The 11,656-nt window shown below is 31.6% G+C and overlaps 2 protein-coding genes across 4 annotated transcripts; both read right to left on the bottom strand.

Annotated features, from left to right (window-relative positions):
- Positions 1–1,390: 1,390 nt before the first annotated feature.
- LOC123205149 (ribosomal RNA small subunit methyltransferase H-like) lies at positions 1,391–4,971 on the bottom strand. 3 transcript variants are annotated; one of them, XM_044622024.1, is made up of 8 exons: positions 4,876–4,971; positions 4,559–4,699; positions 4,362–4,463; positions 3,657–3,993; positions 3,311–3,547; positions 3,017–3,085; positions 2,153–2,345; positions 1,391–1,934 (listed from the first exon to the last, which is right to left on the bottom strand). In XM_044622024.1, exons 2-8 carry the CDS (start codon positions 4,669–4,671, stop codon positions 1,513–1,515), a joined length of 1,473 nt encoding a protein of 490 aa, XP_044477959.1. In that variant the 5' UTR covers positions 4,672–4,699; positions 4,876–4,971; the 3' UTR covers positions 1,391–1,512. The 3 variants fall into 3 exon arrangements, with proteins under 3 accessions (XP_044477959.1, XP_044477961.1, XP_044477960.1); XM_044622026.1 differs by having other exon boundaries at positions 3,657–3,990; XM_044622025.1 differs by having other exon boundaries at positions 4,883–4,958.
- Positions 4,972–6,198: 1,227 nt separating this feature from the next.
- Positions 6,199–8,677, bottom strand: LOC123205145 (60S ribosomal protein L13-1-like). Its single transcript, XM_044622018.1, has 5 exons — positions 8,555–8,677; positions 8,341–8,465; positions 8,102–8,235; positions 6,673–6,831; positions 6,199–6,577 (listed from the first exon to the last, which is right to left on the bottom strand). Exons 2-5 carry the CDS (start codon positions 8,447–8,449, stop codon positions 6,356–6,358), a joined length of 624 nt encoding a protein of 207 aa, XP_044477953.1. The 5' UTR covers positions 8,450–8,465; positions 8,555–8,677; the 3' UTR covers positions 6,199–6,355.
- Between the last annotated feature and the right edge of the window lie 2,979 nt (positions 8,678–11,656).

The following is an 11,656-nucleotide window of genomic DNA, read 5'->3' as shown; positions in this document are numbered from 1 at the left end:
ACAGGGTTGGAAGGGTATTTTTAGAATTATAAATAAATTTACTTATAAAGATAAAATGACTGTAAGTTTGCCTAAAAAAGTTTAAGCGGAAAAAATTTTACCTATTTTAATTAATATCCCCTCATTAATTTAATTTAAATTATGTTAAATAATTATAAAAATAACATAATTTTATTTATTATGGGATAAGTAAAATTGTTATCCATAAATCACGAACTTAAATTATTAATTTATATTATAGGTTCATAACATAAATTTAAATAAAATTTAGGTCAAAATCTATTTTATTTAAGTTAAATTTAAATTATTTTTAATAAATTTAACCTGAATCTAAGCCAAAAGGCTGCTCAAATTTGAGTTTAATTGGAGCTCATCCTTAATTTAAAATAATTATCAAATTTATCAAACGTAAAATAAATAAAATTGACAAAATTACCCACAATATATGCCCCTAAAAGAATACTTTCATAAATCATGTAATTGTGGATCCATCAAACATCTTCAAAAGCCAAATTTAACCAATCAATATTTAAATATATTTTAATCCCTGAGGATATAATTATTAGAATTATATGATATTCGATACATATTTTATAATATGATATGATATATACAGAAAATAATATATATTATAAGATATATTAAATTAATACATTATAATAAATATATCTTATGATATAATATATATTATCAATATATTTTTTAAAGAAAATGATAATATAATACAATTGTATATAAAAACTCTTAAATTTTTAAATGTATGTAATTTTTTCTAAAATAATAATATATCAATTAGAATTTTTTTATTATTTTATTTTTAAAATTTATATCATACAATATAATATGATATTTTAAATACGATATAAAAAAATAAATTTTTAATATATAATACTATACATGATTCAATTAAACATGATTTGGAGTGCTATAATTTGTCAAAGAGTACAAAACTTTACATTGCAAATTCAAATAAAATCTATCTCCTCAAGAATATCTACCTCGAAACCATCAAATTATAATTCTCTTTTTATTGAATATTATTTTAATATTTATTTATTTTAACCGATGATTAAAACATTTAAGTTCTGAACCAACCCCTAACCCAGTTTATACTAATCCGGGTCTAAAAATATTGATTACATTAGAACGCATAAAGAACTTTCCATTGCTTTAGTTGATATTCTATAACAATTGCTAAACAAATATGATAATATTTGTAAAAAATTCAATTATTGTTACTTTCTGAAAACCTCTTCAAATTTTCCATTTGTGTTAAAGTCCTTTCTTTTTAAGTCTGTTATTTTCCCACTTGAGTTCAACTTTCTTTGTGCCAAACACCGCGCCAAAGCTGGTTCGGCTTAGATCCACCCCTAAATATAAGCTACCTGGATATTCAAGAATGATGAATTGATGAGGGTGGAAAATCATACAACATTCATATAGCTTAATATAGATCACATGCCAGTTTCCCCCCTTCAATGAATCAATGGCTGACAAATCAGTAATCTAATTTCAAGCCTTTTGTATCACCCTGAGCTTAGCACTCCTGCTGCGGCGATTCAATCTTTCCTCTGCTTCAGATGGTGTAATCGGTCTCTTAGTGAGAATTGTTCCATTCCAGCCTTCAATCATTTGTTTAATCCACAGTTCGTTTACCTGGTTGTCATTTCTGATCTGTTTCAGATCTCTTCTTCTCTCATCTTCATTTCCCTCTTTGCTGTCTTCTTTGTTGCGGTCAATGATGTTGAGAAATGTTTGTTTCACAATTCTGTCCTCCAAACTGTGAAAGGAAATGACAGCAAGCCTACCACCAGGGGCAAGACAATCGAAAGAAGCATAGAGGGAATTCTCCAATGTCTTGAGTTCATCGTTCACGGCAATTCTCAGAGCTTGAAACACCCGTGTTGCTGTCTTTATCCAACCTTGTCTACCCCCTAGAGCAATTCAGTGATTAATTATTCACTCAGTGAATATATGTTACAGATCAATTTCGCATAATTCGTATCATCTATGTTGTTGCTACAAGCCAAGTGATTTAACCGTCTTTTACAAGAAATGAGGACAGTGGAGCAGTGTAGAAGGCATGTTCGTTTTCAGAAGGTATGCTAGAGTGTAAACCAGAACGACAGTAGATGGATGGAAAAGAACCTACCTCTAGTCACTGGAGTCACACTCCGGATAAGATCTACCAATTCACCAGTGGAATGCAACCCACCATGATTTCGAGCTTGAACAATCTTTTTCAGAAGCACTCGCCAGTTGCTTTCTTCCCCATATTCTTGCAGGATTTGACCTAATTCAGTATCTGGCCATGAATTTAATATGTCCTCTGCCTTCAGACTTGCCTGGAAAAAGCCCGCTTCAATCAGTCTAGTGAAACAGAAGAAAATTCTTAAGGAAGCGATCACACTAATCACCCAGCAAAAGATCGCATGAGACAGCGTAACTAAACAACCAAACCAGCAGAGAAAGATCAGAAGGACGATATCAGAACCACTGACTTGATCTATCATTTTTAGATCCCTCAAAAACTTGCTGAACATTAACATAAAGCAAGTTGCTAGAATGAGTAAATCTTTCATTCGAGGACATTAGTAGTATCATTTATATTTATTGATTCGATACTAATCTGATCAATTCACGTAGTCTTGAGAATTTAAAGGGTCACCGAAACTAAAAGAAAGAATATACAAGCCACTGACATGATCTACAAGACTGACATCTAACAAAAGTTCACTCATCTAGAAGACTGTATAATAAAACATCCAGGCATAGGAGAAAACAGAAAGCCAAAAATTATTAAAAGAATTAGTTCTTATGAAGATAGCCTAAGCCTCTACCTTACTGCATTTAAATATGCCTTGTTAACTATACAAGGTGAAACTAAAGCCAGTTCCTGATTAGCACAACCACTTTGTTCCAACTAGGATATCATTGGTACTCCGAAATATGGAATTTTCTAAAAAATAGATAAAAGAATTCATATATGTGAGAGGAAAAAAAAAAAAAACCTCACTTGAGGGTCCATTCGCATGTCAAGAGGCCCATTACCAAGCACGCTAAAACCTCTTTTAGGATTATTCACCTGTGCATCAGGAGTACCAGTCACATAAAATAGGAGGCAGATGTATAAATAATGAGAGCCTTGGCAAAGTATGTACAATTAAATTATTCAAACTATTATCCTTGGGTATAAGTAGAAATCATCTATAACATCAAAAACACAGATTTCAGGCCAGCATGAACTTTTAATGACATAAGAACAAGTTAAATATGACTGAGAAACAACAAAAATGCCATTGGGGCAAACCTGCATCGAGGACATTCCCAAGTCCATTAATATGCCATCCACCCCTGAGTTTGCTAGATTCACATCAACCTCACTAAGCACAGATTTGATATGTCTAAAATTTTTCAGAAAGATATGTGCTTTCAAATCAGAATGGGCATCCAAGAGAGAATTGATGTGAGCTTGAGCCTTTTCATGTGCCAAAGGATCGACATCCATTCCTATATAAAGTTTCAACTCTGGATGGGTCCTGATTATCTGTTGCAGATAGTAAAAATCAAATTTAAGAAAAGGACTTGGACTGGAGAGAAGAAGTGATTTATAAAATAAAAAGTGAACAAGAGGTGGAAATTAGAAGTCCACTTACTGCAGAGGAATGACCGGCAGCTCCAAGTGTACAGTCAACGAAAGAGCTGATACTCCTCGATGATGAGAACACCTCCAACACTTCACCTAACATCACTGGAATGTGTGATGCATCTGATTCCTGAATAATCGAATCATACTCATACTCCTTGTTAGATCGAGTTCTCCTCTTTTCCTTCGCCAGCCCCACCTTTGCACTTGATCCAATTGTTGCTTTTGCCATTTCCTTTTCCCTCTTCTTGCTCTTCTTCTTATCATTAGTGGCACGAAATGTAGTAAAAGAAGAAAACCCATGAAAAGATCCTCCACCACCAGCTGGTTTGAATTTAAAGTTTCTGCTTCAAACCCACACAGATAAATTTACTAAAATATAACATTATTTCCGTAGCTTGGCAGCTTAATGGTTCAAACCAATAACAACATACATTTAAACCAAGCCCTTTCCCATCCTAGTGAAAGGGGATTTCATCCCAATACCTCTTCAATAAGCCAAGAGTTACAACATCACCCGTTCACTCGTCCAATAAAATATCACCATCAATACATTCATTCTAAATTTAACCAATCATGAAAGAGGTTAGATGAACAAAAAAAAAATGAAAATATAGTTGTATTATATGATTAGATGTTATTGATTGATGTACCAATGACATTGTTACACGCGAACCACAGAGACTTTATCTATGAAACAAAGTAAATGAATAACCTGTATTTGTTGGTCTGCAAGGTACAACTGTTCAGCATTGTTTGGATTCGTGATGGCTTACTCAACATCTTTCTATGAAACTTAACCACCTGAACACTCTTCCTGAAACAAGCCGAGTACTTTTTATCATCAAAACAAACAGAAACTAAACAAATGATAAACTTTCACATTCAAGACGACCCACAACAATGACATACAAATCGAAAGAGTGAAACTTGGAGCATAACAAAGACGGCAACAAAGCGTAAGCTGCTCCTCTTGCAGTTGCTTCCAACTGGGTACTAGTCGCCATTATTTTCACTCCTCTCATAACGAAAATGTTGATGGGGTCAACTTCACTGACGCATTAAAGCAAACACAATGGAATCAACTAAAAGTTTGATGAAAATGACTTAAAAAGAAACGAAAATTAAAGCTTTGAATGGCTGTGTAAAGATGATGAACCGAAAATTTAAACAGTTTAAATAAAGAAACTTGAAAAATAAGTGAAGGCAAATTGAGAAGATGAACCAACCATTAACCTGGTTTGGTTTGGAACCGGACCATTCTCAGCGGGTGAGTTTTATCGTATAGTGAATATAAAACTATCCTTTTAGCCACCTTAATGTTTAGGAATTTTAAAAAGCCTTATCTTTTGGAACTCATAGCGACCACCCTTATTGTAGCGATATACCATGCTTATAGTGAAACCCTAGTGCATTCAGTAGGGCTAAACCCGAATCAAACTAACTTGAACTCGAAAATTGGCTCGATTCAATTCTGTTCAATTTTTATTTATTTTTTAAATATGAATCAAATTCAAGTTAAGAAATTTAGTTCATTTTAAAATTGAGAAACTCAAGTTATAGAGATTTCAGTTCGATTTGATTTATGAGCTAAATAGATAGCTCAATTTAGTTTGAGCTTGACTTGTTGTTTGATTTGAATTTTATTAAATAATTGTTAAATAATATCATTTTGTCAATAAACCATAAATTTGAGTTATATATTCAAATCATAAATTTGAATCGTAAATTTGAGTTAAACTTAAACTAAACTATTTTCATTCAAACTAAATTCGAACTATTTTTAATGTTAGTTCAACGAATTCGAATCAAACTTAAGTCGAACTATTGTTCTTTCTAGTCAAACTTAAATCAAAGGATGTTCAAACTCGATTCGACTCATATCCACTTCTAATCTTTGGTTTGAACTATTAATTTACATATCCACATTCAAAGTTCATAAGCTTTATCTTAATATAGGAGTACTTACAGTTTTACCTTCACATGATGCCGCATCATCTTAACAATACTATATTGTTTTATTGAAAAATAATCATTAAGAATAAATTTTAAAGTAGTTCAAATAGTTTCTTACAATCACTACTCAGATTGTCTATCCCCATAGAGAATTAGTCTCAAATCCGATTCATGTCAAAATTAAGACCAGGTTAACCATTAAACCAAATTAACCCCTGGATTAAATTAGATGAACACCATCACACCACAATTCAACCAACAAATCAGACCAGTTCGTCTGTCATGTTACATCACATAACTAAAACATGTTGGTATCACATGACTAAAACCTATTTTAAAACTTAATTCACCATAACATCACTATCACGGGATTGTCTAGAAACATTGCTCTTGCTTACAACTTAAAATGGGTATTTTTCAGATGTCTGAAATTTCCTGTATACATCCTCACAAAAAGACAGGATATTGAAGTGTTGGTATGATATCTTACGATTTATTGGTTTTTTTTGGTAATAGTAAATATGGTTTGTCCCAAAAATTTACCTCCCAAAAATTTACCTGGAGAACAAGACAGGCAAAGTTTCACACAAATGAGATAAGCAAGAAATCCTTAGCTTAATAAACTGAAACATGTCATCAAAACTAATACCCCAAGTTTCAATAACTATAACAGACAGAATAAAAAATTTCAAGTGCAAAAAGCAGTCCCACATTAGACTTCAAAATGTTGCTGTCTATTGAGTCAGACCTTGTTTACTTCTTATCTTCCTTCTCAGCCTCAGCCGCCTTCTTCAGCCTTGCACCAACATGGCGAGTGTTCATCCGCTCCACACGGAGCTTGTTGTATGCCTTGACAGACTTCATCTCCGGAGTAACCTTCACAAGCTCCACAGTTGGCTTCTCAAGGGTGATTGGCATGTAAGGTCCTTGTACCTGGGTTGCTGTTGCCAATTCCTCTGGAGCAGAATCACCAGCCTATGTCGAGAATTTAAAAAAAAAACAGAAGAATTTTAGCATATGAAATGGTTACAATATAATGCCGTAGACAAAAATCTGTTTTTTCCAATTACCTTGACCTTGCGAGCACGTCTTGGGAAGACAACCAATTTGGCCTTGTATGTCTTCAGCCTCTGGACATTGGCTTGAAGGCTCTCCAGGGATCGGTTCTTGCGACGATGGTCCACTGCTATACCGATGGTTGGCGCCAGCTTCTTGGGAATTCCCGCAGCCTGTTTGAGAAGGCTAAAATGTTACATCGATATGGAAAGAAACTCAAGAATTTTACATCTAAATATGGAAAGAAACTTGAGAACATCAAAAGATGTTGGGAGCAAACTAGAAACTCAAGAAAATCAACAAATATTGCAAGACCAAAACCAAAGAAAAGACCAAAAAATAACTCATTAAAACATAATATGCAGTACTCATAAAATAAACATAACCCAATGTTCCTGATGTAAACATCGGCCCAATTCTGAATTCCCTTATTCAGAAAGAATCAAAAATGAAATATGTAAAATAGGGTATTCCCAAACACATTATCAGAACCGCATTATTTGAGATCTCAAGTAGTGTAATAAAAAATGTACTAGAGATAACATTTTTACATTGGGGTACTCATTTCATCCTATTTACAAGGCATATTTATGAATTTCATTCTTTAGTAGGGTATTAAAACAATGGGACAAAAATGTCACTACGCTAGTTGTGCGGTCTGAATCAGGATGCGTATAGGGTATTCCCAAACACATTATCAGAACCGCATTATTTGAGATCTCAAGTAGTGTAATAAAAAATGTACTAGAGATAACATTTTTACATAGGGGTACTCATTTCATCCTATTTACAAGGCATATTTATGAATTTCATTCTTTAGTAGGGTATTAAAACAATGGGACAAAAATGTCACTACGCTAGTTGTGCAGTCTGAATCAGGATGCATATCTCAATCATCTCTAGTAATCACAATTAAACAAACTATTTGTATACTATCATATTCAAATCTAAGAGAACTTTGAATTAGATTATTCAAGTATCTCAATCCAATCCAATTCCATTAAGAAATTAACACACCTCAAGACAAAGAAGTACATAGTATATGAACAACTAACTACAGGACCAGAAACAAGATACCAGTCATTTGTTCAAACTAGAAACTTTAAATGGTTTCATAGGAATTACAAAGTTATAACAAATTGAAAAAATAACCGTTTCAAACTTAGAATCTAAAATTTATCCCACTTCCACCAGAGCCTGATCAGAATTCAATCTCAAGCTCTACCATACAAATCCAAATTAAACTAGCTGGTACTCACCATAGATATATCAAACAAACAAACACATCTATACAGGAAAATTTAACATTACTTTGTACACATAAAAAACACTAAAAAATATTTCTTTCAAAACCTACAGATAATTCATACTAATCTCTATATCATATTAACCATACAAGTAACAAGCTCATATATCACAATACGTAGCATCAACAAGACTCACTTTAAGTTCTTCAAGCGTGAAGCCTCTACCAGCCCTAAGCTTCATGTTATACTTCAAGGTCTGGCCATGAACGATGGGGCGGAGAGGGCCCGCAGTTGGACGAGGGAAGATCTTCACGGCCTTCTTTTGACGAGCTATGTATTCAACAACAAAACAGATTCATTCATTCAAACCCACAACACAAATCAATCAAAACAACCAACTAAAAACCTCAAATCGAAAATTAAAAATAAACCCACCAATGCGACGCCTGTTCTTCCTAGCGGGCTGGTTAAACCAAGTCTTGACATAGTTTTGCCAGTGCTTTTTGAAGTGCCCATTTGGCACAACGTTGTTATGTTTCACCATTTCTCACTTACCTTTGCTGCAAAATCAGTAAAAAATACATTAGGGTTTGATTTTAAAATTAAAAGTGAAATTGTGGGTTGTTTTAAAAAGAGAAATGGGACTTACGAGATTGAAGCTGAAACTCAGAAGAGACGCAGAGCACAGGGGTTTGAAAATAGGTGATGCATGGCTTATATATGAGAGAGATTGACCGGTAAGAGTTGAGAGAAACCCTAGCTTTGGTTTGGGCTTTTGTGGGCTAAAATTGATGGGCCTGATTGTGTGCTTATAATGTAATTATAAGAAAAGTGCATATTAAAACGTAGGGCCCAAATTGCAAAGTAATACAGTTTTGACATTTTTTAACGCCGAAAAACTATTTCCCACCCAAGGTGTGCTCAAATGACAAGCCTCCTTTAAGTTTGAAAAAGTCAAATTTCTACCTGTCATCTATTTCAAGGACTGAAAAATCGAATCGAACAGATTGGCCGAACCGGCTGAACCGTGAACCGGTACTATAGATGGTTATTGTAGAATACAGGACCATTTTAAGTTTAAAATTGGTTTAGATCACGATCGAACCGCTGGTTCGTATCTGAACAGTGGTCCGATCTAGTTTAGGTGGTTCCGGTTCAAGGCTTTATATAAAAAAAAAAGTTTTATTTTTTTTCTTCTTCCTTGCCGTGCACGCAAGATTTGTAGATGGTTTTCTCCAACTTCACATGTTAAAACCGCCGTTGGATTCATGTTGCAAGCTTTCACGCCGTTGATTCAAGTTTGAATCTTGCATGCAGGACATCAATTGTTGCAGCCTGTAGTTGTTGCAGTTGCTGCAGGCTCCCAAGACAACAGTGAGTAATATTAATAATAATATTGTTGGTTTAAATTAAAAGGTTGGTTTTATATTATATTTGTTTAAATGTTTACTGTACAGGGTATTCTAAATTTTTCCCTTTTGATAATTTGGTCAAATAGTGCATAACAAGTCAACACTGTAATTTTTTACATTTTAATTCAACAAGGTTTGGCGTTTGATGCTTGTTAATTTATGTTATGATTTTTGGTATTTAATAATAGGTTAACTTATTATTGCTAATTTATAATTGACTTAGTATTTTTGTCAATTCAATATGTTATTATTAATTTATAATTGATTTATTGTTAATTTATAATTTTATGTTATAAATTTATAATTTTATTATGTATCTATATTGGATATCTGAACTAAATGTATTTTATTCGTAATGTGGTTAGTTTCTAAAAATTTGACAGTTAACTATCAATCTTCTATGATACTCTATTTATATATAATAAACCAATATATGACAATTTATAATAAATATTATTATAAATAATAGATATTGAAATACTTGCATAAATAATTGATTTTTAGGGTGAAAGAAAATAAAATATTCAACTATATATTTTTGTAGATAATGCTATTGAAGAGAATGTTTTGTTTTGATGCATAGTTAATGGTTATTACTTATTAAATTTATGTTCAATAATACATATATTTTGTTAATTGTAAAAAGTATGCATTACATAAAATTTAGTATGTAAAACATATGTAATTAGACATAATTTTTTTAAGTTATTACATAAAACTATAATTCCAGTCGAACCGGCCAATCTAAATGGTTCAATCAGTTCAGCCGAAACCAATATTCAAAACAGTTTGTATTATGGTCCGGTTTTAAAAACCTTGATCTATTGCCATCAGTAAATTCTGTTAAAACAAAGGACAAGAAGGCTATATTACATAGTTTTTTTTTTTTCTATTGTTTTCACTTTATTTTCTTTTTTCCTTATTCTTCTAATTTTATTTTCCCTTATTTTTCTATTTGCCTTTTTAAAGCTATAGGGGTACTATAATTTTTAAAGTTATTAGAGGTGTTAATAACTTTTTTAGTAGGTTTTTGAAAATTCAAAAAAAGTTTAGGGGTGTTTTTAAATTTTTAAAATTTCAATATATTTCTCAATGATTTCAAAAATGACATTTATATCCTAAAGAATTGGCTAAAATATAATATTTTAAAGTCGGTTGGAGTTTTGATATTTATATTAAATGTTAATGATAATTTTATAAATTTAATAAAAGGAGAAAATAGTTATTATTAAAAAAACTTAACCCATTCATTAATAAAAATAGATAACAAGTAAAAATTTGACTTTGTAAAACTTAAAGGTTAAGAATATGGTTTTATCAAACTTTGAGTGGGAAATAGTCATTTGACCTTTTTTAATTAATAAAACTAAATATAATTATAATTATGTATAATTATATAATTAAATAATTTTAAATTAAAAATTAAAAAATATCATCATTAGTATTAAATTAATATTCATTGTTTCTTAATATTTTAGTTTTTTGGCCCTCTAAACATCTACTAAAATTACATTAACATAATACCCTTGCATTGAAGAGTGGCATTAATGCTGCCCATACAATCTACTTCATATGTTATGGGTTGAATTTAATTTAAGTCACATCTAAACAAGACTCAACTTAAAAATGATTTGAATCTAAAAAAATTAGTTAGAGATTTGATTAGAGTTAACTTAAATTCAAATAGTTGGATCGATTCGAACTTAGATTATTCTATGAAACAAACTTAATTCTTAGCTTGAACTTAACTCATTTAATTCAATCTCAAATTTGAGCATGAGTAATTTAAATCAAATCCAACCTTAAACTAAAACAAGTGACTTTATGTAGTCTTCCAAATTCGATTTCATATAAGCTAGGAAACACAATCCTTTATTGATGCTCGCTTCATGTTTTAAACAATCTCTTGTAAAATAACAAGAAAGTTAATCTTGCGATTGATCACCACTTAGCTGTTAGTGTTGATAGATTATTGTAATTGTTTTACATTAATATTTGTACTAATCACTAGGTTGAAAATATAAATTGGAGTAAGTGTGTGTATATATATATATATCATATTGATATCATTAATTCTTATGATAATTGAATTGGTCTGTTTGTAGATTAACTTTTTGATTGGGTCAAAACATGATTTGGGTCATTTTAATAAGTGCTTCCCATATAATCATTAATTGCCTTCGGTGATGTATACTAATTTGAATGAAGTTAAGATAGATATAATAGATTCGATTTTGTTTGACTCAAATTAAATTCACCATAATCCCAAATGGTTAATAAAACCAAGATAGACACTAGACAAAGTGCTAAAAAAAAATGAAGAATTTTCAACCTCCGCT

The sequence above is a fragment of the Mangifera indica genome, unplaced genomic scaffold, assembly GCF_011075055.1.
Source record: "Mangifera indica cultivar Alphonso unplaced genomic scaffold, CATAS_Mindica_2.1 Un_0002, whole genome shotgun sequence".
In the NCBI taxonomy this organism is placed as follows: Eukaryota; Viridiplantae; Streptophyta; class Magnoliopsida; order Sapindales; family Anacardiaceae; genus Mangifera; species Mangifera indica.
This window is presented reverse-complemented; position numbering and strand designations above follow the sequence as displayed.

What these genes read in the sequence shown, in the direction of transcription:
- LOC123205149 (XM_044622024.1), bottom strand. Translation starts at nt 4,671, where the DNA reads ATGAGAGGAGTGAAAATAATGGCGACTAGTACCCAGTTGGAAGCAACT. An exon ending in AAGTTTCACTCTTTCGATTT is followed by an intron (nt 4,464 to 4,558) that starts GTATGTCATTGT and finishes GGCTTGTTTCAG; the next exon opens with GAAGAGTGTTCAGGTGGTTA. An exon ending in TTGCAGACCAACAAATACAG is followed by an intron (nt 3,994 to 4,361) that starts GTTATTCATTTA and finishes GTGGGTTTGAAG; the next exon opens with CAGAAACTTTAAATTCAAAC.
- LOC123205145 (XM_044622018.1), bottom strand. Translation starts at nt 8,449, where the DNA reads ATGGTGAAACATAACAACGTTGTGCCAAATGGGCACTTCAAAAAGCAC. An exon ending in GAAGAACAGGCGTCGCATTG is followed by an intron (nt 8,236 to 8,340) that starts GTGGGTTTATTT and finishes TTGAATACATAG; the next exon opens with CTCGTCAAAAGAAGGCCGTG. An exon ending in GACGTGCTCGCAAGGTCAAG is followed by an intron (nt 6,578 to 6,672) that starts GTAATTGGAAAA and finishes TTCTCGACATAG; the next exon opens with GCTGGTGATTCTGCTCCAGA.